The sequence below is a fragment of the Lithohypha guttulata genome (assembly GCF_036872675.1).
Source record: "Lithohypha guttulata strain CCFEE 5908 chromosome Unknown scaffold_5, whole genome shotgun sequence".
Taxonomy (NCBI): domain Eukaryota; kingdom Fungi; phylum Ascomycota; class Eurotiomycetes; order Chaetothyriales; family Trichomeriaceae; genus Lithohypha; species Lithohypha guttulata.
The window spans coordinates 501290-524007 of NW_027042754.1; the positions used below are offsets into that span (position 1 = coordinate 501290).

Genomic DNA, 22718 nt, shown 5'->3' on the forward strand with positions numbered 1-22718 from the left:
GCCTTCTCTTTCGGTCCATGGCTATGAGGCCTGCCCTCCGAGCCTCAGGCGACATTTCAGCCTGTGGGATGGGTGGAAGGTCATATTCGTGAGTGGAGGAGTGTGAGGATCGCTGAAGTGGAAGTCGGTCCGATTGACTACGTCTTGGTAGTGAAGGATGAGCAAATTCGCCCTGACTGTTATTGGGATGGGTCTGCCTCAGGGTAGATGCCCTGGGCTCAGAGTGTGTAGGCTGTTCCGGACTAGAATTCATAAGGTCTTGACGCAATCACGGTGCAAGGACGGAAGATGCTGAGGCTCGGTATATCAGATAGACATGCCACAACAGCGCAACGGAGATGGCGGGATAAGCAAGCAAGGTTCCGTCGTCCGTGTGGTATTGGTGAAACGATGGGGCATGTGATAGGTACAGTACGTGTCAGTGTTGGACTCAGACTGCAGGTCGATTCGACTCGGATCACTGACGATGTGGCAAGCTCAATCAAGGACAAACAAAATACTGAATCTGCTATAACCAACCTTGACGTGTCATTAAGAACTTGCCCTTCAGATGAATAAGATCAATATCTCGTGATGATCCGCTGTCCCTGCGTAGTATGGTGATCATCCGCGTGTCTCTCTTGCCCTCCGTATGGTCAAGCTTTCGGGCTTTTCAAAAGGCGTGTGAGCGTGTTGGTTCCGTGATAAAACAGCCCCGCACCACTCCGATTGCGTCTCCATCCAGCTGTTCTTTCTGAACACAGAGAATTGCTGGCTGGAGAGCAGGACAGTCACGTACAGCGGTAGATCCTCTGCCCACCTGTTCAAACATATCAGAAGCTGCTCACTTGGTCGTGGTATCAGAGCTCCATATATTGACATGACCCCTTTGTCTGCCTTTTTTATGCGTCTATACTACGCAACGCAAACCATACAACATTTTTTGTGCTCATTTTCACTCACAACTGAAGCTGGAACCTAGGATGCGTTCTCAGCATTCCAGCATGTTTCTGCAACAACCAGACCAATGGTATGAATGCTAGCGCAATAAATGCCAACACACTATTGCCCCAGCCATATCCCAATTTGTTGTACATCTCTCTTCCCGCCAGTGGCAGTAATGCGCCTCCAAGACTTCGAAGCACAGTGTTTGCTGCCATCGCACTTGCTGCATATGCGGTGAACGCGTCAACGAGATAGCTGCCGACCGGGAGGAAAGCGGTTATCATACCTATCGAGATGAGCATTGTACCGAGGATTGGAACTATCCAGTGTACTTTGTACTCTGCACTCCAGCCGTACAAGAACAACCCGATGGGCGCGAAGCCGCTGGTGTAGACGAGGAACGGCAACCTCATCTCTGGGGTCATTACTCCTCCGTTCGCGGCTGCCTGTTTCTTCAAGTATCTGTCAGATGTTGAGGCGAATAGCAGCAGACCGACAATCTGTCCAAGACCCAGGCCAAGGAAAGTCAGTCCAACGTTGCCTCCACCAATGTTGTATTGGCCTTCAAACACGACAGTCAGGGTACTGAACATTATGTATAGATAACCGTAGATGACGGCAATGAACAGTGAGAGAAGGAACACTATCGGTGACCTCACTAGCATCTTTGTTGGCCGTATGATGTTGAGCAGAAGCAATTGGCTAGGTGTCTTGCCTGTCAATTCTGATGGCGCCCGTAGCTCCTGGTTGCCAGTCTCTTTGCGAAGTTTCTGCGCCTTTCGCTTCAGTAAGACGGGCGGGTATGTCTCTGGTAGTAGGAAAAGGCAGAGGACGAACATGACGGCGGTCCAGATGGCTAGAAGATGAAAATTCCACCGCCAGCCGACGTACTCGCTGAGGTAGCCGCCCACAATTGGACCCACTGCGCAAGTTAGCAACAATATACCTTAGAGACATTGACCGAGATCGCGCGTGTGCCCAGCCAGTGCTCTTGGATTAGGACATGACTTACAGGCTGGCCCAAACAGTATGGGCAAAGTCCAAGCTGATATTACCTTTCCACGTTCTTCTTGTCTAAAGCAATCCGCTATAGTTCCCGAACCGATCGTGATGGGGCATGAGCCAAATAAGCCTGCCAGAAAGCGCATCACAATCTGTCGCTGTTAGCTTCACGTGAACGACATGGACTCGATTAGTGATAGATCTGCTTGCAGGCAGACATAGCCAGTACTCACGATCATTGGCATGTTGACTGAGATTCCGCACAACACTGTCCATACTAGGAACCAGAAAGTACAGATATTGTAGACAGGTACCCGACCGTACAGCTCGCTCATTGGTGCGATCACGAGAGGTCCGCATGCATACCTGCAAGCCTAATTAGTTGCAATTCAATCATGGCGGTCAACCACATACCCAAGCACGTAGACGCTGACGACAAAGGATGCCAAAGTCACGTTTGTCGAGTGGAAATCTTCCATCATATCGGGTACTCCTGGCGCAAACATTGAAGAGCCGAACGGCGTAAGAAGAGTGAGGAACCCGATAATCAATACGTTCGTCCATTTCTTCCGCTTCGACCAGTTGAGAGGCTTTTCGGGATCGTCTGGACCATTCCAATCCACCAAATTGACATCTTTCGCAACGCTGTCGGGGAGTCCGTGCTGAGTGATATCGGCATTCTTCTCCGGGTCTGCATGATCATGGTATAGTGTACTGCTGCTAGCATTACCTAATGATCTTATCGACGGCGTTGATGAGACTGAAACTGCTGGATGTGAGTTCTCGGTCGATCCCACGCGAGACAGGGCGTGGAACATGGATTTCTCCTCTGCCATGACTAGAAGGATGTCGAATTTATGAAGTCTGTCAAAATTAGCGCTGTGCTGGCCAGATTTCGCATCGATGTCTCATCCTCACCCAGTGATACAACATTGACTAGAAACACGTGTATTATATAGCTATAAGTTTCATCAGTCGGCACAGCTTGTTGGTCGACTGGTCCATAAATCTTTTTTAGTGCCACAGCTTCGTATATTTTAGGTGAACAGGTAGGTAAAGAGGGAAAGGTTCTAGATCTGTATTTGACCATGCATTTAAACTAAACACCAGTAATGAAGCCAGAGTAAGTGGGTGTCGCACCGAGTATTCGCAAAGCGGTGACTCTGAACAACAATTTCACATCGTGAATACTTTCCCATTCACAGAGTCTCCCGAGGTCCGGATTGTACAGTAGACGGGAAGGTGCGACTTTCCGCGATACATTCTATATCCCAGCGAATGAACAACCAGATCTGTGGGGATCCCATGGGGAAGGAATACCAGTGAGAAATGCATTTGAGGCAGCTGCTACTCAGAGTTGTCGCCAGATTCTGCTCCCTGCATTCAACACGGGTATTCGGCACAGTGGGACGTGAGAAGCAGCAAGCACGATACGGCGGATGTATCGATTTGTGGATCGCGAATTCTATTGACAAGTACACATCGTCGTCCTGGGGCCAAAATTCTTCGGATATCTGATAACGTTTTATGTGGTTAAAGGACAAGCACCTTCGTGCTTTAAGGATAAGTACGTCCTTTTTTAGAGGTTCAAGTTGACCAAAGATGGACACGCCTAGCAGCCTGATATGCAGGTACATTCCAGGGTCATGACTCGTGCTACACTCAAACAACAACCATGACTTTTGTGGAGATGCGAAAATGCGACTAGTGATGAACATGTTCGTGATTACATTATCTGAACAGACTCAAGCAACCTACATATCTGACTGAATACTCCATCTCTCTCAGGACTCCCTCTGATACCCAGGTATATATTTGAAATAGTTTACCAATGTCGTACACACGAGCCGAGAGCAACCAGAATACATTTAGAAAGTACAGTCGTCAATATCATTTCAATGCCCACCCATGATCCAGCTGCTGAAACATTCCGCCAATCCAGTCGCCTCGAACGACCAGGATATCAAGATACCACACACGCATAAGAGCTCTATGCATAGATCGAGTTGCTGTTTGCTGCCTTCGCTGCAGCTTCAGCTGGAGTCATTGACAAGGTATTAGGTCCCTTGACCGGTATCTTTTCAACACCGCCGCTTGGTGTCCGCTCGTCTTCTTCAGGCTCATTCCTCCATCTGGCCATGCTTTCGCTCAGATCACCACTGGTGTTGTTCCCAGTACCATGTGCCTCTCGTGTAGGAGTTCTTTCGAAGTCGAATCGATCGCTTAATCTATAGCTGCGACTTTGGCTCTCCCACTGAGCTTTCAGCGTCTCGAGCTCTGAGGCGAGGTTATCAAGTGCCACAGAACCACGGCCGTCATCCTGATCTCCGGCTTCGGAATTTGTATCTGCAACTGATCCTGCGCTTGTGGGTCTGTTATGGCCGGCAATCGAGCTAGACGCCCTGTTGTTCGCTAACCCATTTACACCTGCAATCGGCTGCATCTGCGACTGACGACGGTAATTGTTGACCGAGGTGCCAACCTGATCCAACAGCATTGTGACCCTGTGCTCAGCGTCCAGAGCACGAGTCTCTAGCATGCTGTTCTCCGACTTCAAGTCATTCAGATCCTTTTCGCGCTTCTGAATGGATCGTGAGAGTTCTTCGTAGCTGGACTTCTGCTTGTCACGCTCAGACCTCGCTGTCTCGAGGTCGTCTTGCACACTAAGAAGATTGCTCTCCAGTGTCTGTATCTGTGACTGCATCTGGACCTTGATCTCGCTGATAGCATTTTGCATTGCATCTCGCTCGCTTGCCCACTCTGTGGCATCAGTGTTCATACTGCTGACGCTTCTCTTACCATCTCTACTGGCGTCAAGTTCCGAGGACAAACGCTGGTTGGCCGTCTTGTACTTGTTGAGTTCTTCCTTCATTTTTTTGAGCATCTTTTCTGTACCCTTGACATAGGTTAGCAAGGACTGGTAATCGTTCTCTAGCTGCTCAAGCTTTTCGCGATACGTCTTCTCTTGTTCCTCAGCCCGAGATTCGTACATGGTCCTTGTTTCGTCATGCGCCCGTTGACTAGCTAGCAATTGCTGCTCGAGGTCACGAGACCGTGCTGTATCTGGCGTACCATCGCGCGACCCTCCATCGAAACCAGGTGAACGTCGTGCAGCCGAAATATCCACACCTCGTTCACCAAGGAGATCCTTCAGTGCTCTGTGCTGCACAGAGATGGCACTGGCATTTCGCTGATGAGTTTCGACCTGAATGCGGAGATCTCGGTTGTCTGTTTGATGCGATTGTAGATCTCGCAGAGCAGCTTGTAGTTGACGACGGATGCTTAGGCCTTCTCGACTGGATTGTTCTTGGTATGCTTCCAATCCAGCAATACGTTCTTCAGCACTTCTCAACCTCTGTGCAGCAGCTTCGGCAGCATCTTCGTTGTCTTTCGCTAGCTTACGAGCTTGCTCAGCGGCTTCTTGTAAGGCGACTACTCGATCATCATTGCTGACGTCGCGGGTAAGAGCTGAGTCAGGTCGGGAGATCTTGGAAAGTCCGACTAACAGCGCCTCCCGATGCGTGTTTGCTTCCTTCGCATTCGTGTCCGCAAGCTCTTCTGCGTCTCGCAGTCGTCTGGTAGTGTTCTCGAGCTCTTGTGTTCTCGTCTCATGTTCAGCTCGGAGGTGACTGAGCTTTTGTTCGATGCTATCCCTAGCTGATCGCTCTTCTTCGAGTTGGCGTTCGAGAGTTGCCGCTTTTGCCGATGATGCAGCCAATGCAGCCTCGAGCGAGGCTAGCGACGACATGCGATCTGCAGCCTGAGTTGAAGCAGTGCTATGTTTGTCTTGGAGTTCCTTATGATCAACTTGCAGCATTCGCAGACTTTGTTCAGCCTCCGTTCTTCGGCCGGCTTCTGCTCGAGCAAAGCTCTGTGTGTCATGTAATTCAGCTTTGAGTGCCTCAATTTCGCCAGGATTTCTGCTGTTACTGAGCTCGTCAAATCTCTGCTGAGCCATTTCAGCAGCTTCTTCTGCTGCCGCTCTAGCTCGTCGCTCAGCCTCTAACTCGTGCGTAACAGACTCCAATTTCGCTCTGTGCTCGTTAGCAGCAGCAAGAGACAATGCCAGTCGCCTGCTAATATCAGTCGACCTATCTGCCTCATCGTTGTCGTGACTTCTGTCGAGTTGAGGAGTGCTTCTTTGACTGCCACCATGAGCTGCAAGCTTGGCTCGAGCATACGCTGCCTCGGTCACAGCGGCATCGCGCTGATGTTCAATCTCTGCTATTCTCTGCCCGGTGGATTTTGATTGTTGTTCCATGGCTTGCTGCATTTTCATTAATTCGTTTCTCATAGTCATAAATGCTTCCATCAGTGGTCGATCGTCGTCGGCGAAATTCAGTGTAGCACGTTCGTCTACTGTAGGACTCGACGAGGCAGCGTAGCCTGACTTTCTGGCTAGAGCAAGCTCCGAAGCGTACCAGGCGTTTTTGCTCTTCATTGTTTCAAGTTCCTTCATGAGCGCTTCGTGATGGGGTGTGATATTTGGAGAATGGGGCTCATCAGCGAAACTCTTCGAATGTCGATGGTCGCCGTGTAGACGAGCAGATGAAGACCGAACGATCGCTGTGTCGTCTAGCCCGTCCAGAGAGGCGTGAGCACGCTGAGAACGGTGCGACCTCTGTCGAGCAACAGCTGCTCCGACCAGAGGTGCGGCTTCATTGGCCTCCATTGCCTTGGCCTTGGACACGGACTGTGGCGTCCTTCGTCCCTGAGAGCCAGGACTTTGTTCACGTGCGACTCTGGCAGCTTGAGTCGAGTCTGTTCGTGCCGGCAAATCTGACGGTGTCTGATTGTCTGCCGGCAATTCTCGTCTAGGACCAGACAGCTCCCTCGGAACCACATTGACAGGCTCCATGCCGTTGGCTCGTGGATTTGATGGTTGGTTAAGAGGTGGAGGTCCTGTCAATCCTGTCGGTCCTGCCGGGCCGGGTCCCATCGAAGCACGAGAAGCTGGGCCTGGGGCTCGCTGTGCCTGAGGGTCAGGCCTTTGCACAGGTCCACCATTGATGGCCTCTCTTGGTGATTCTCCTCTCGGGGTTGGTCCATCCTTCGACATAGAGCGCTGGACGACTGTACCCACATTTCTCGCTTCGTTGAGCTGTTGAGTGGGACTGGATGGCTTCTCAAGAGATTTTGACTGGTTTGCAGGCGCGTCGTTAGGATATCGAATCTTAGCCGTATCCAAGACGTAAGCCATGCTCAACTCGGCAGTATCCCGTGGAGCGGTGCTGGGTTCGCCCGCGAGGACGACTATTTGCTTGCCAAAAGCAGTCATACTATGGCCGGATCGTGGAGAAGGAGAAGGGCCCATATTCTGAAAGGTGTACCACCTTCTCAGAGTGATCCTGAAGGCGGCCAGATCACCCAGATCGTCTCCATGTTCAGTTCTGCCACCAAAGATGTACATGACGTCGTTGACCAGAGCAGCAGAGTGGCCTTCTCTGGGTGCGGGAATATACCCTATACAGTCTTGTTGAGACCATTTGTTCGTTTTTGGGTCATATGTCCAGACATCGTTGAACCATTGTTGACCATCAGTGCCACCGAAACTACACGAAGTTAGTGAAGATCGATGCTATCAGGTGATTGACTTACAGATATAGCATATCATTGTGGCTGATCATGGTATGGTTTGTCCTTGCTGGTGGCACATTCGGATTTGGCTGTGCACTGGTATTGGGAATAAGAAACTCCCAATGGTTCGAGGGATTTTGTAGCGCGTTCAGGTCGAAGGCAATGAGATCATTGTAGAAAGAACCTTCGACTTGTCCCCCGAATATATAAATTTTTGAGCCCAGAATATTGAGAGTATGGCCGTATCTGCCAGCAGGTCTCGTGCCAGGAGGAGAAGCGCGCGACCATTGTCGAGACGCTGGTAGAGTCAGTACCCAATACAATGCATGGGCGGAGAAACTCACTCGTATTTAACAAGTAAAGGGTATCGTCCAGGACATCAGTATCCTCCTGCTGTGTATCACCACCGAACACAATGAACGCGTTGCCTACCAATAAACTGGCATGTCCGACGCGAGGCCCTGGCCCTTCCGAAACGGTAGCGATTGGATAGCATGAGAGTTGACTTGCTCCAGCTTCGACCATCCATAAGTCACCTCGGACAGTTTCTCCATTGATCAGCCCTCCCATCAAATATATGTCACCCTCTTTAGAAGCAATGGAGTTGACAGCGGCACCGTATCGAGGAAAGGGATTTGCTTGCGGGTTTGGAAAGGCCAATGGTTTCTGCGACCAAGGATAGAGATCTGCATGTGGTGGTCGCATTTGCGGTTGAGAACGAGCCTGCGAGCAAGATTAGTGGGTATTGCAACAGTATCTTCTTGCTACTTACACCTAGTTCTGAGCCTGCTCGGTCCCTCCGAGCAAATGGAGCCTGTGCAGCTGGGGCAGTCCCAGAGACAGCGGTTGCAGTAGCAGGAGCCATTTGCTGGGGAGGAATGGGAGCAGGCTTCGTTTCTGTCAGCGAGTTGAGAGAGCCATTTGCGCCAGCATTGGGCGGTGGGGATTGTGCTTTTCTAGCATCAGGCTGTGCTATCGATGGAGGTTTGACGGCATTGGAAGCACCGTCCGAGGTATGTATATTGCGGTTCGCTGAAGGCAGGCCTTGCGGAGGAGGTTGGGCCGGCGCATTCTTGGACGATTTACTTTTGAAGAGGAACGACATGGTTTGATCACGACGCTCTGCAGCGTCCCTGTCGTCTTGCTGAGGAACGGATCGAGTCGGTTAGCTGATAGGAAGACGTTGCACAACTGGCGCGTTCATGTCATCTGGCTGCATGCGACTCTGTATTTGTCGCTGTTGCTGTTGACTCGAATAGAGATATCGGGTGTCCAGACACGAATAGAGCAGGGACGCGATGTCGCGCGTTGGTAAATGTTCTCGTCGACAAAGTGTGGTCGCACCAGTAGGGAGTCGAACAAGCAGCTAGATGCAGCAAGAGGCTTGAAAGTTGAGGCTAGGTATGCAGGAATTAAGGAACAACTTTCTCTAGTACCGTACAGTGCTGGAGAGCGCGTTATCGGGTCGGAGGAGCGAGACTCTCATTCGTATTCGGGAGGCTGGTCGATCAGTGTCGCTACGCTTGACCTGCGCCAGTCAAGCACAACTTCGAGATGGTACGTGCTCGCTCAATAATGACTATATCGATAGGTGATGAACGAGAATTAACCAACACCGCTTTTAGGGGGTCCTTCGGCTTCTTAGGTTTTCGCCAAGTTGGGTTTAGGCCTTCTTACACCCGGGGTGTGACTTCCTCTAGTGTTTCAAATTCAGGACAAAAAGAACTTCACATACAGGGGAAGCATCGTGTTTTCGCATTCTTCTATGTGAGGCGAACCAACACTACGCTTGTTGCGACGCAATGACTTGGACAGAACATACTTCTGCACCTTGACCCAATGATGTGCCACAAAAGGCCTGTCTACGCACTGTACGTTCCTCCAGTTACACCAGCAAGGATGACCTGCCGAGTCAATTCACCTATCATCCGGCATTATTGTTCGCTTCCAAGAAAAGCGGAGATGCAAGCGCCACATGAGGCGGTGCAGTATTTTTCCTTCCTCATTGAATTGTGTACAATTGGTCATGCGACCTACACTCAGCAACTTCACTAGGTCGCATGGGTGGCTAAGCTAAGCTGACGCATACTCGAAACCTGGTAGTAACACGAATGCACGCACACTGCCCACAACAAGCTATATTCTTTCCTCAGAGCGCGGTTCCACGCCTTGCTCAGTCGTCAAGTCCTCAACCAGTGGCTGAATCCTGTCTGCTAACTCTGCTCCTTCCACGACTAACCACAGATGACAGTCTGTCACTCTTGTGAGAATTAGACGGACTACCGTCCCGCTGACTGAGAGTGGCTTTGGAAGACGAAGCCGATCTCGACGACACATCGGAGCCTTCACCATCCTCTTCTGACTGAGCGGCCACCTGGCTTGGCACGTGACTTTCTCCAGCTCCTGCCTCATTCACGCGCCATGTTGAGCCTAAATTAGCTAATGCCGCAGATCCAATGGATGAGGTGAGCTCTGAGTCGTTCACTTGACCTCGACGGAATCCTCCCTTGTTCCGAGCTAGACTCTTCCTTGATGAAATATAGGACGAGCTGGAACCAGTGTGAACTGTGCTTGCATGCTCGGATGCTGCTGCAGGTGAAAGGGCAGAACCGTCGAGTTCCCTATCTTGTGCCTCGCGAGTTGAAGCTCGAGATATCACGACAGAAGGCAAGGTCTTGCTGTGTGTCTTGCTGGCCACGCTAGATTGTCGTTGACCGCCTGGTATTCCGGATCGGCCATCGCTGTTAAGATCAGAAGCATCAGGGTTGTAGTACTCTGCAGCTTCTCCCTCCTTCTGCGATTGTACTTCGCTGACTGCCTGAGGAGGTCTTTGTTGTTTAGGGGGGTTGTCATTAGCATCGAAATTATTCTCCCCAGCATGTTCTGTTTCACCTTCTGCTCCACTCGACTCCTGCTCGTCATCTGCCCGACCTTCACTCACTTTGCCAGCCATTTGCTGCTGTTTGTCACTCACTTTCGCAGCTCCAATGCTTATCAACAGCCTCCGATCAGACTCTAAGGATCCGTCATCATGCATTTTACACCACTCCACAATATGCATACAATTATATCGATGCCACCTATGATACCTCCTAATCCGCTTCATATGAGAGTCATCCTCCGACTGCCCTTCATTCTGTGTCGGTGTAACCGGTCGAACCAAATGCCACCTCCGCTTGATGCAAAGCGGACAATGCATCTTGTGACCACCATGCGGCGCCTTTCCGTTCAGGAAGGGACTGTGCAGCACTCGAGGACAAGTAGTGCACAATAAAGCTTCCTTCCCATTACGAACCGACTTCAGACATACAAGACAGTTCTTGTTTCGGCGAGCGGCACCAGACTTCCACGCCGTGTATCTCTCCATCAGCTCGGCAGTGTTTGCTCCGGCATATGTCGATTCGAACGCCAGTAGTTCTTTCTCGGATGGATGGTTGTGTACTTTGTCGCTGGTGGGATTGATCTCACGACATCTGTGCACCTGGGAGCGCCCCAAGGTTTCCTGGAGCTTTGACAAGACGATCTCCTTGAATAGGGAAGACATGAGGAATGGTAGTGGGACAAGGGAAAAACCAAGCAGTTAATTGTATTTGGTTTCATGTTTGCTGGCACGAGACGCAATCAGGTCTGTTGTAGCATGTAATATGTCACCGTTAATGTCCTCGTCAGCCATATCAACGATGCCTGTCAGCCTGTCCAGCTCTTGCGCAATGCCGACTTGGAAAGCTTCACATCTCTTGTATCCGATCTGGGTTCACAGGATCGTTGTGTTTGCAGTCTCACTCGCAAGTCTTCATTTAATAGTACCGACAAACAAGACGTACAACACCGTCCCATTACTACATAACGCCAACGCAATCCTTACTACTCTCTCAGCTCTGATTGTCACCGATTGTATCTAAGTAAAGATCCTCAGGACGTAAATTAAGGAAGAAGAATTCCCAAGGTGTAGGAAGTAAGTACGATCTAGTGGCTACCCACTGCTACCTAAAAGTCATGCCGAGCCCGTGGACTCTTAAGACGTATTCTACCACCATACCGATACAGTAGAAACGGCGCAGGCGCAAATAGACAACCCAGCACCGCCCAGACAGTACTTGCCCACCCAGGACCTAAGCCTTTGTACATTGGTGTGATGAAGAGTGGAAGAGCTGCAGCTGGTACAGATCTCATGAGGCTGTTGCCTATGACAAAGAAAATCAAGTTAGCACAAAGTAGAAGTGAGAAGGAAGTGAGGAAATGCGGGTCGTCCATACCTGCAAGAACCGAAGAAGATACAGTAGGGTATGCATCAGGTAAATAGTTCATGATCGCGAAGAAGAGGCCCGCACTCGAAGGCCCGATGAATGCTCCTCCAATGACTGGCATGATCCAATGCACATCTGGTCTCGCGCTCCACCCGAACCACAGCAGTCCAATAGGAACCAAGAAAGCTGACACGAACGCAGGCAAAAGGCGCTCTTCGGGCTTGATTTTGTCGTCTGAGCTGAACAATTTCTGTTGGTAGAAGTGGTAGAAAACGGCGTAGACGGCCAATGCGAGGAGAGACCCGGTCAGTCCTCCCAGAAACGTAAGACCTTCGTGGGGAGGACTGAATCCATAGATGTCGATGAAAATGACCGAATAAGATTCCAGAGCTGCAAAAAGCAGAGAGTATACCAGGGCCAAATATGAGTTCAATACTAGTACGACCGGTTCTTTGAAGCTTATGGAAAGAGGCTTGATAAGACTGTCCTTTGCAATACTTGCGAATGTGCTGTTTGAATTTGCCAACTCTGATGTGCTGACGAATTTATTGTTACCGGTCAAAACCCGTAATCGGCGTGCACGTCTGTAGAGGATGTTGTCAGGACTAGTTTCGGGTAAAAAGGAAACGATGGAAAGCAGGCCGGCGGCGGAGAACCAAAAGGAGATCCACATAGGCCAGAGATAACCTCTATACTCTGCTGCGTAGTTGCCCATGATAGGACCAGAAAATGTCGCAACAGCTGTAGCTGATTTCGGTCAGTAAGTTTGTGTGACCTGCAAGAACCACAACATACCAGTATCCCATATCGCCATCGGAATGCCCATATCACGAGCACTGTACATGGCTTTAATCGATGCACCTCCCTGTGCCAAACAAGGACTCGCCAGTATACCAGTAATGAAGCGAAAGACGAGCATGGTGCTGAGATTGTTGCTGTGTAAGATCGGCAACTGGCACAGGACGAAAAGCAAATTGGTGAGCAGATATATGTTGTTCATGCCGATGCGCGGGATCTCAGCGAGGGGGCTGAAAAACATGGGACCAATTCCTAGACCGAGCAAAAACAACGATGTGCCTGTTTATGCTTATTAGTCTTGGTCCATCAGTCGTTTCATGGTTGCGCTTACCGAGCTGAGCGATTACCTGAGCTACCGAAAATTCCTCGACGACGCTGTGAACCATGGAAGACCACAGTGAAGAGCCGATATATACTGAGGTTGTGTAGAAACATATTACCGCCGTTACGAAGGCCCTCTTGCGAGTGGACCAATTCCGAGGATTCTATACAGGTCAGCGACAATAATCTTATCGCGACCTCGCGCACCCACTTCAGAATCTTGTTCTGTAAATTTCACCAAGAAAATGTCCTTGCCATGTTTTTCATGTATGATTGCACCACTTGCGATGTTGATTCTCGGCTCTTCATAAAAAGAGGAAGTTCCATCAGTATAGGGGAGGTCGTGTCTGCTACTGATCGAGCCCCATCTGGCCAGGTTTTTCGACGCTTCTCGATCGACATATGTCGCTAAGATAGAGACATCGGACTCATCAGCATTTCTGAGCCAGCGGCGACCAGAGGCATGGTGAAGGACCTGACCCAAAGTCGTGGTGCGGATGAAGTCCATCTGATTTCCAAGCAACTCGAGGCAACGCGTAATCAGTCAAGCAACAAGGACAGCACAGACCAGAACACTGAGGTCGCCGTGCTTAAATGAAAAGCTTGCTACCAGGAGCGTTGAACGTTGAAGCTTGGTGACATGTATATTGTTAAAAACTTCATGGCTGCAGGGAGGGGCTCACATTGGCCACCATCACAATGGGAGAACCACGGCTTTCTATTTCCGATATGTAACAGGCTCACTTCACTTGACATAAAACGATAGACATTGTGGGAGCACCTACCTCATTCAGCATGAACTTGTGCGGAAATAGACAGCGACGTTGAGCTTGGATCGCGTATAGGTGCCAGACCATCGGTTCAGGACGTCATAAGCTCAACAAATTTAGCGAATTTGGGAAGCTCGAGTGATCGACGTGAGTTATCAAAAGAAGCGAACTCCCTTCTATCAGCCGCTCCTCCCTGCATTTCAATGCTGGCGATGTTCTTTTCAGTCATTGAATAAGAGTTAGCGACAAGAACCACCCCTTCCATAGCGTATCTCGATTTGGTTTGCCAGGATGTGTACGACCCTGCAACAGCCAGTATTGTGGCTCCACAACGACAAGGACCAGGATAGGTCGGAACGCAGGCCTCCGAAAGTCAGATCTTTTAATCGATCTACAGTACTTCCAGTACTGTACGTCAGATCCTCGTATGCAGGTGCGAATCTGCTCAGATGGTCTCTTTCTCCGAGTGGCAGGCCTCTTCCTCCGAGTGGCATTGCTGCAGGAAGTCGATAGTCATGTCGGCCATAGATGCACTGTGTGTTCGCTGTGCATTGCTTGTAACAGCAGCAGCATCCTTCGCCAGTGACAAATCCTGATGCTTGCTAGACATCATGCTTAACTATACAGCGCCCGTATATTGTTTCTATCTTATCGGAAGTACGTTCGTGGTTGAGCGGGTTCGACAGAGAGACCAGCACTGGTAATCAATCGTGGTATGCGAAATTTTGGACAGAACTCCTCGCAATCGTAGGGACCTAGTAATGTGAAGCTGTGGCGAAGGGACTCGCCGACCAGCCTTGGGGCAACGGTTTAGAGCGGAGTCGGAAGATCAGCAGGAACTGACGCTCCCAGTGTAACAGCTTGGCATACTACTATCGTTATCTATTGGGATTCGCCCTGTCTGCCATGTACCAGTGGACATTGGATAGATCAGTTTCTCAATACGGTGAGCCGTACAGCGTCGTGCTCTCTCGACTCAATTAGGTAGTAATGTGAAGTGAGGGTACAGGCTACGTATTCCACGTTCAGCGCAGGTCGTCAATTGAGGCTGCTTCTTTGATCTCAGGACCAGCAAACTACGCATATTCAAACAGGAAGACCTGTTCAGGCAATACAGCTAATAGACCTGTGGTCCATGATCCCAATCCTAATCTTCAATACTCAACACGTCTCGAAGCATTTCTACGTGATCCCTAGCCATGGCAAACAACAACACCACCACCAACGATTCTCTAACAACCTTCATCGCTCACCTCCCCAAAGCCGAGCTCCACGTCCACCTCGAAGGCTGCCTAACACCACAACTCGCGCAAACCCTTGCCCAGCGCAACAACGTCCCCGTTCCCAACAGCGTCAAACAAGCCTCCACCACCTCGTCTTCCGGCTTCGCCTTCCACGATCTCTCCTCCTTCCTCGCCGTCTATTACCCAGCCATGACCGTGCTGCAAACAGCCGCGGACTTCCACGACCTGGCCATGGATTACCTCACCAAAGCGCACGAGCAAAACGTGCTACATTGTGAATTGTTCTTCGACCCGCAAGCTCATACGAGTCGAGGGGTGCCGTTTCCAACAGTTGTGAGTGGATATCGTTCCGCCGTCCTCCAGGCTCAGCGAGAACTCGGTGTCAGCACAAGTCTGATCATGTGTTTTCTGCGTGATATGTCCGCAGAATTTGCGATGGCAACATTGATGGATGCGCTACCGTTCAAAGATTGCATCATTGGTGTGGGACTCGATAGCGACGAGCGAGGGAATCCACCAAGGAAGTTTGCGGAGGTGTTCGAGCGAGCTCGGAAGGAGGGGTTCATGCGAACGATGCATTGCGACGTTGATCAGGTGGGGAGTATTGAGCATATTCGGCAGGCGCTAGAAGAGATAGGGGTGGATCGTTTAGATCATGGGACGAATATTGTCGAGGATGCCAGGCTTGTGGACATGGTACGAGAGAAGAGGATCGGTTTGACCTGTTGTCCAATCAGCAACTCGGTAGTTTGCAGCGACTTCAAGGGGAAGGAAATCATGCAGCTCTTCCGACAGGGGGCGAGGGTCACGATCAACAGCGACGATCCAGCGTACTTTCGAGGGTATGCGAACGAAAACGTGCTGAGACTTGCAAGAGAAGAGGAATTAAAAGTCACCAGGAAGGAGCTAGTGGGATTAATGAAGAACGCCTTTGAAATTAGCTGGATTTCAAGTTGGAGGAGGGATGCGTTTTTGAAAGTACTTGATGAATATGCTGGACGACACAGGATTTCTTAGCATTTTTGTCATGAATGTCCAGCCTGATTCTTAGTTATTTTGGATGTGATTGTCGTTCTGTGAACCATGCTTGCTGTATGGTAGGTGACTCTTTCTATGCCCTCCATTGTGGTTTCATGCCAGAGCACGTTTGATATGAACAGTTCGTCAACGGAGAATTGGATTGCGGCTCCTCATTCCTTGGTCATTCTGCGTCGAACGATACTGGTCAAAAGTACTCATTTAAATCGGCAAGACAAGTAGGTTAAGCTGCTTATTCGTTTGAAAGAGGCAACGACCATAGGCTGATCGGAAAAGGGCGAACCGAACGAAGCTTGAAATGGTCAGGATGCCGTTTTTGAAAGACTGCATCTGATGTGGGAAGGTACTGCATTCTCAGGTAAGAGATGTTGTCTACCTTATCGGACCGGAGATCAGGACTGAGGCTCAATGAAATGAGATCGTTTTCTAAGTATGCCTTGATGACACCAAACTCCTTGCAAGCTATATGTAATAGCCAGTTTAATCATGCTATTCTGAACGACATCATCCAGGGATTTCCAGTCGAGCACCCGTAGCACTGCACTATTGTCCTAAACCCTTTCTTATCACACTCGCACAAAGGTAGCATCAATCTGCTTCACTTGAGGCAACGCTAGCTTGACCTTGTTCCTGTAAACAGCCGGGCCATTCAGCTGTAAGGGATTTGCTTCGAAATAGACTGTTTCCAGCTTCTCCTTGTTTGAAAGCTCTCTTTCTACCTCTCTGAAGTCGCTGATCCCGTTTGCGCTAGCCCAGAACTCTTCCAGCTCTTTGAGGTGGGATATGTTCTCAAGACGTGTGATACGGTTGTTGCTGATATCTAGGACTCGCAATTTGCTGTTCTGGTGTAGCGAGGAGGCTGATATTTCCGTTATGGCATTGTGAGACACATAAAGCTCTTCCAAACCCAGCAGTGAGTCTAGGCCAGATATAGCAGTAAGACGATTAGACTTCAGATCCACAAGACGCAAATTTATGAGGTGCGATATATTTCTGATCTCTGTAATCTTGTTCTTGCCTAGCCATAGCTCGCGTAGATTGGTCAGCTTGTCGAGGTTCTCGATGTCCCGGATACGATTGGCTGCGAGCTCGATCGTGGTGAGGCTTGTGAGGTTATCAAGATTTTCGATTTTCGCTATTCGGTTCTGCACAAAATAGAGCTCGACTAGACTCGATAAGGTGGGGAAATTCTTGATGTGCTTGAGCTTGTTGAAAGATAGGTCGAGGGTTCGAAGGTGTTTGAAAGCCTGCAGATCGCCTTCTTCAATGTGCTTGATCAGATTGTCGTACAGGTCCAACTCTTCCAAAGTTTCGCCTAACTCGGAGGGGCATTGGATGTGCTCGATTGCATTCTGGCGGAGGCATAATCTTTTGAGCTTGGGAAAGCGTTCGAGTCGGAGCGAAGGGATGGAGGAGATGCGACAATGCACAAGGTCGATATCTTCGGCTTCTGAGTCCTCATCATCGAGCAAGTCATCGTCGGCTGGAATCTGTTCAACAGGAGGAGCATCCGGATCACTGTACTCTGGGTCACTGAGGGCTTCTGGGTTTGTTAAGACTGCATTGCGTGGTTGAACTCGTAATTTCCCATCCCAACCCGATGAGCTACGTGGACCATTAGACGAGGCTCCTTGTGCATCGGTGTCCTTGAGTGGCTCAGTGTAGTCTCTGTACGTGCTATTGATCTGCGTCTCGTCTTGCTTGTCCATGACCAGACATGCGGTACGACGTAATGAGAATAACGTCCTTGCTCGCTCGCACAGAGGAATCGAATATCTAACAAACTGTAAGTACGGTCACGCTCGCGTAATTCGAGTTAGCGAAAATGTTAGCTGAAGAGAACAGCCGCAGTATCGTGGTGAGAAGCGAAGGCTGTAGCCGTTTGCGTTGCACGTGCGGCTGTTCTGCTTTCTGCTGTTTGTCAGATGTTCACGCATTTTCAGGTTCTACGATGACGATCTCACGATCCATCAGACGCCTTCCCCATCATGCAAATCACAGTCAACTCCATCACAAGACAAGAGGGGTCGCTGTAAACATCAATTGGTGGAACGATGTCTCAAGACAGCATGATTGAAGTCAAAGAAGGATGCTTGCATAAAAGCTCCAAGCTATTGTATGCACGTCAGTCAAGCTTGCGGGAGGTATAGCCTAAGTGCTCCTCCGCACTATCTATACTTATGCTCACGAGTCTATTGAGCTGCAAATGCCCATGCGACCACTACTGACGAACTCAATCTCCCTACGACAAGTCGACTTCATCAAATAACGTAGCCCGTATCTGAAGTGCTGCTGCCAATTCGAAAACAAATTCCTGGAGAATGATTGCTTGTGTCAGTACGTGTCGTAATGATGCTGTGGATGGTTGGTCCTGCTCTGCTGCTGTCTCGCGACTTGTGACTGCCTCCGTTCCACGGTCTGCCTCGCCATCCTGCGATACAGCTCCCTCACGACTTGATGAGTCGACCTGAGTCATCTGAGACGATCCTACCGGAATCCTTGTCTCCAGTAAAGTGGCACTGAGGGTGCTAGACGATATGCTCCGCATGCTTGTCACTGAACCTTCTGCATCATTGCTTCCATCTGACACTTTTCGTGACGACCCGTGCTCAACAGCTGTGCTGCCATTGCTCGCTATCCGACCGTCTATTGAGCCAATATCTACAGCTGCCATCTTGCTGGTCATTGCCTGTACAGATGGAGACGAAGATTCGACCTTGGTCTTCTTGGGACACGACGTTCTTTCTTCGCTCTGCGGGCCAGACGGCTGACCGAGGCTGAAAAGTTCGTCCTCACTTGCGAGCTCGACCTTTTGGATTGAATAGAAGGCATCCCATTCGATGTATTGTGCTCGCCATAGTTTGACTTGCTGTACCAGCTGGGTAATGATGGCCATAATGCCCGTCGAACTTGACTGTGTGGGAACAAGCCAGCTTCGCATGAGAATATGTTCGCATGCTGCAAGACCCGAGAGCGCACCTGTCAGCTCGAGGTTGACCAGTGTATCGTTGGCGAACCACGACTCTAACAGGTTGGTCATATGCTCCAGGACTTTGCAGCTGGTTGAGATAGCCACTATCTCTGTCTTCGACCCGCGATCGTTGTTGTTAGTGAACAAGCAACTATGGTGCTCCATTGATGTCTGGGCGTCTTTCAAGGCGGCCTGGAAAGACTGGTCCATTGTGCTAACATCGGAGATGACGCTCGCACAGTCAAACAAGGTCATCATAGTGTTGTTCAATCCACTCAAGTTCTGTCTGGCACCTGGGCTCAGTACTTCCTCAGCAAATAGCTGATGCTTCACATGGGGATGATGTCGTCTTAGAAGTATTGTGATGAGTTTCAAACTGGCCACTACGGTCTGAGCGTTACTCGATCGCAAGCTGAACACAATTAGATCAAGGAGACTGAAGAGTTCAGGTGATGGGTTGTCTGTCAGTGAGGCAAGCGTCGCTAGCTGTTCCATGCTCCTGCGTCTACTCATCGAAATTCTGGTCCGTGGTCGCTGGCTCTTAGCCACGGCAGGCTGCGATTTAATGGCGAAGAGATAACTGAACATTCGTTCTATGAGCTGCGGATCGTCGATGGCATCCAGGAATCGGCAAAGATGGAGCATGACTGCTGAAGTTGATCCTCCCTCGACGTCCGAGGACTCTAGCAAAGACGGATACAGGAGCTGTTCCACGAACAAGACCTGAAAGGAATCAAGCAACGTATCTCGAACCTCAGAAGACTTGCAATGCGAAAGTGTATCTTGCCAAAAGGCTAGGTATGACAGAAATGCTCGCATGTCCATCCCAGCGTCTTCGTAAAACTCATCTGGCTCGTCCTTGGCATCAGCTGCGTCTGAGAAGGCCAGTATCGGCAGTGCTCTCTTACTGATACTTAGCGCCTGTCTACTAAGTCGAGCGTACAGAGCACTGAGACCACTGGCCATCTGATGTGCTAGGTCACTCTCCATCATCCATTTCTCAAGTGGCCTGGATTTCGGCGACGTTTCGGTGAGATACAGCAAGGCTGTTCGAGCGAAGTCACCAGTAGGTCCATCGTAGTGAACGAAATCAACTAGTAGATGAAACAACGGAAATTGACTGCGTCTTGCGTCTAGTGAAGAAAGTGATTTGCCCGGTACACGCTCCGGGTAGAACCAAGCCGGTAGAATGTCAGGATCCAAACGTATTTTGGTACATATCTCGAACAATAGCTCAATGAGTGCCGACTCACCTTGCTCGTCTACTACTTTAGTAGTTGGAGATGTGGTTCGTCGTACTAGGTCGATCAAAGACCTTGCGAAGATTTTGCTATCAAGCACACCTTCGACTTCTCCATTAATGAGGAAATGGAAGAAGTGGACGGCATGATCGACAACTTCACTACTGCTAGAAGATAATGCAAGCTTTGCGACGATGATGTAGATCTGGTTAGCTGCTGTCCAGAGCAGACATGAATGTGGTGCGGCCTTTCTTGCTTCGTCTTCAAGAATCGTGTTCAACCGACGAAGAATGTTGGCAACATGGCTAGCGGTGGCATCATCCTCAGACAGCGAGGAAGAGCTACGCCAGATGTTCTACATCCTGTTAGGCCGAGCAGCTTGGACTGTAGATGCAACAGACCTGTAGAGCGTTACACAGCCTCTTGCAGGCTCCAAGTCGCTCATTCTGGCTAGGAACACGTTGTTGTTTTGAAGAGGCTGAGCCGGCGATGAGGCGTTGCAACTGGATAATTGGGATCAGCACATGGCCCTGTAGGCAATCTACGCGTCACGAGAACAACTCACAAGATCCATCTATACTCGTCGTATGCAATACACGTCTAATATATTGGAGATGGCATGCGATGAATTGGCAATTGATGTAGTGACCAAATCTACGGGTTGTGGGTTGTCAGACGATCACCTGTTTTGCGAGCACGAAGCAGCAGGAGCGATAGCACTGAGAGAGACGCGCCTTCCGTGTCGATCGAGCAGTAGCTTGGACAGGCTGCAACCATGACCGACGAAGATGACTGTTCGACCTGACTCGGTCTGATCGTTCACTCACTGTACACAGGTCACGCGAAGCTTTCCTACTGTTGCAAAATACGTGATTCGAGGTCAGCTTATCCTCCTAAGCTGTGAACATCGGCTGCTAGGCATCATCTTCACTTCCCAGAAGATCAGAACATGGATGAGCTGGACGAAACCTCTTCACGAGTGGGCACGGGAAACAGTAAAGACAACTATGTCTCAAGAGATGCCGGAAGAAGACAAATTGTGAAGAGCGGAACTGGTGTCGTCTCAGAACACGGCCACGAGCTGCAAAAGATCAAGCCAATGACAAAACACGCTGGGAAGAGTGTTACGACCTTCTTCACTGGGCTCTTCCAAACCATTATCGCCATCAGTACTCTCGGCACATCGGTCACCTTCTCTTTCATCCTTTCAGCTAACACAGATCTGTCAAATCCGGCAGCATACTATAGCCAGGCTCAGGTCCAGACCTTCCTCGCAATCAGTTGGCTTCTTTTCCTTCTTGCTCTAGCCTTTGCCAGCTTAGGAAGTACCTTGCTCACTTTCTTCCGAGCACATTGGGAAAGAGATTGGGATGGTCAGCACGGCAAGCACAGTCAATTCGAGGTCCAGGCTTATGCTGTTCTCATCAGTGGGCTTGTCGGAGGCCTTGTCGTAGCAGCTTTTATCTTCCTCTGCTTGGTCGTGGTTGCCTACAGTCCTGTGGTCGGCTGGATTGCTCTCTCCTTCACTGGTTGGTTTGGACTCGTGATTGCCATATCGGTCCTTTGGCAAGTCCCATGGCCTTGGAGAGATAACGTACCAGACACAAGAACCAAGACACCTTGATACAATAGGGCCTAGACCTTCCCTCGAATGTCATCAAACAACTACCACAAGATCGGCTGTACGATTGCGAGATTGGGAAATCTACACGTGGCATGGAATCCTGTCGCAGGTTCCTCTATCAACCTGCTATCAGCCTCTTGTGGGCCTGCACTGAGTTGATATGCTAAGGTTGCTGATATGGTCTGTTGCAAATTTACTTATGTGCGCACAGTAGATGCCTCACACACATTTGAGTCCGAGCCCCAACAAAGTTCTCCTGCTACACATTGCGACCTGAATGCTATGTCCCTTAGATAGAGCGCTCAGACACTCGAGTGAACATGCTTCCCCACGGATGTGCGGGCTGCAGAGGCCTTGTGAAGAGGATGGTTAAGCAGCTAGCCCTGACTGGTAGTCAAAGAGCAGCATAAGAGTATACCGCCCCGTATTATTCGCTTGACCACATGCACCCGAGTATCGGCTCTCGCTATCTGCTGTTCTGAACAAGTGATTGTTGTCCAACCCTGCAATGTGGGAGAAGGAAATTTTCAAGCGTGTTTGACATATTGCTTGATCTCCTATTTGTCGAGGCTAATCGACGAGCCTGCACGCCTATCATCAAGTCGCGTGTGATTGGCAAATCCGTGAACTGTACGAACGTGCCTGTCGCACCTACAAACCCTGATACCAACGTCGATCTTAGTAGCATGGTGCTGCATGTTCTGATTGGTCGGATCGATCTCTTATCTATGTACCACAAACCTCAACCTTTGGCTCGATTACATTGGATTGATATGACTGCAAACTTCTACAAACAACGTTCCTGTAAGACTGCGCAACATGCTCTACCCTTGCACTATGCGCTCGTCTCCGACCTCGCGTGACTGCTTGGCTCAAGATATGCATGCAAAGCAAGGCCAGCAAGGTTTAGGCCCGTCGAGAACTACAGATCATGGCTGACAGGAAGACCCTCGTGCTGCCG

At 49.9% G+C, this 22718-nt stretch overlaps 8 protein-coding genes across 8 annotated transcripts; 2 read left to right on the top strand and 6 right to left on the bottom strand.

Annotated features, from left to right (window-relative positions):
* Window positions 1–938: 938 nt before the first annotated feature.
* LTR64_006632 (uncharacterized protein) lies at window positions 939–2762 on the bottom strand (the record flags this gene model as incomplete). Its single annotated transcript, XM_064900961.1, has 4 exons — window positions 939–1846; window positions 1937–2078; window positions 2160–2292; window positions 2341–2762. 4 exons carry the CDS (start codon window positions 2760–2762, stop codon window positions 939–941), a joined length of 1605 nt encoding a protein of 534 aa, XP_064752037.1.
* Window positions 2763–3916: 1154 nt separating this feature from the next.
* KEL2 (Negative regulator of mitotic exit) lies at window positions 3917–8608 on the bottom strand (the record flags this gene model as incomplete). The annotated part of the gene is made up of 4 exons (XM_064900962.1): window positions 3917–7478; window positions 7525–7801; window positions 7848–8226; window positions 8276–8608. 4 exons carry the CDS (start codon window positions 8606–8608, stop codon window positions 3917–3919), a joined length of 4551 nt encoding a protein of 1516 aa, XP_064752038.1.
* Window positions 8609–9691: 1083 nt separating this feature from the next.
* On the bottom strand, window positions 9692–11047 carry LTR64_006634 (uncharacterized protein; the record flags this gene model as incomplete). Its single annotated transcript, XM_064900963.1, has 1 exon — window positions 9692–11047. The coding sequence occupies one exon, from the start codon at window positions 11045–11047 to the stop codon at window positions 9692–9694; it is 1356 nt and encodes a 451-aa protein (XP_064752039.1).
* Window positions 11048–11490: 443 nt separating this feature from the next.
* MDR1_3 (GTPase-activating protein) lies at window positions 11491–13377 on the bottom strand (the record flags this gene model as incomplete). The annotated part of the gene is made up of 4 exons (XM_064900964.1): window positions 11491–12497; window positions 12546–12827; window positions 12880–13033; window positions 13081–13377. 4 exons carry the CDS (start codon window positions 13375–13377, stop codon window positions 11491–11493), a joined length of 1740 nt encoding a protein of 579 aa, XP_064752040.1.
* Window positions 13378–14838: 1461 nt separating this feature from the next.
* AAH1_1 (adenine deaminase) lies at window positions 14839–15900 on the top strand (the record flags this gene model as incomplete). Its single annotated transcript, XM_064900965.1, has 1 exon — window positions 14839–15900. One exon carries the CDS (start codon window positions 14839–14841, stop codon window positions 15898–15900), a length of 1062 nt encoding a protein of 353 aa, XP_064752041.1.
* Window positions 15901–16487: 587 nt separating this feature from the next.
* Window positions 16488–17908, bottom strand: sds22 (protein phosphatase regulatory subunit Sds22; the record flags this gene model as incomplete). The annotated part of the gene is made up of 2 exons (XM_064900966.1): window positions 16488–17697; window positions 17886–17908. The coding sequence occupies 2 exons, from the start codon at window positions 17906–17908 to the stop codon at window positions 16488–16490; spliced, it is 1233 nt and encodes a 410-aa protein (XP_064752042.1).
* A 255-nt stretch (window positions 17909–18163) lies between these two features.
* Window positions 18164–20707, bottom strand: LTR64_006638 (uncharacterized protein; the record flags this gene model as incomplete). Its single annotated transcript, XM_064900967.1, has 3 exons — window positions 18164–20488; window positions 20535–20636; window positions 20699–20707. The coding sequence occupies 3 exons, from the start codon at window positions 20705–20707 to the stop codon at window positions 18164–18166; spliced, it is 2436 nt and encodes an 811-aa protein (XP_064752043.1).
* Window positions 20708–21082: 375 nt separating this feature from the next.
* Window positions 21083–21757, top strand: LTR64_006639 (uncharacterized protein; the record flags this gene model as incomplete). The annotated part of the gene is made up of 1 exon (XM_064900968.1): window positions 21083–21757. The coding sequence occupies one exon, from the start codon at window positions 21083–21085 to the stop codon at window positions 21755–21757; it is 675 nt and encodes a 224-aa protein (XP_064752044.1).
* Window positions 21758–22718: the final 961 nt, after the last annotated feature.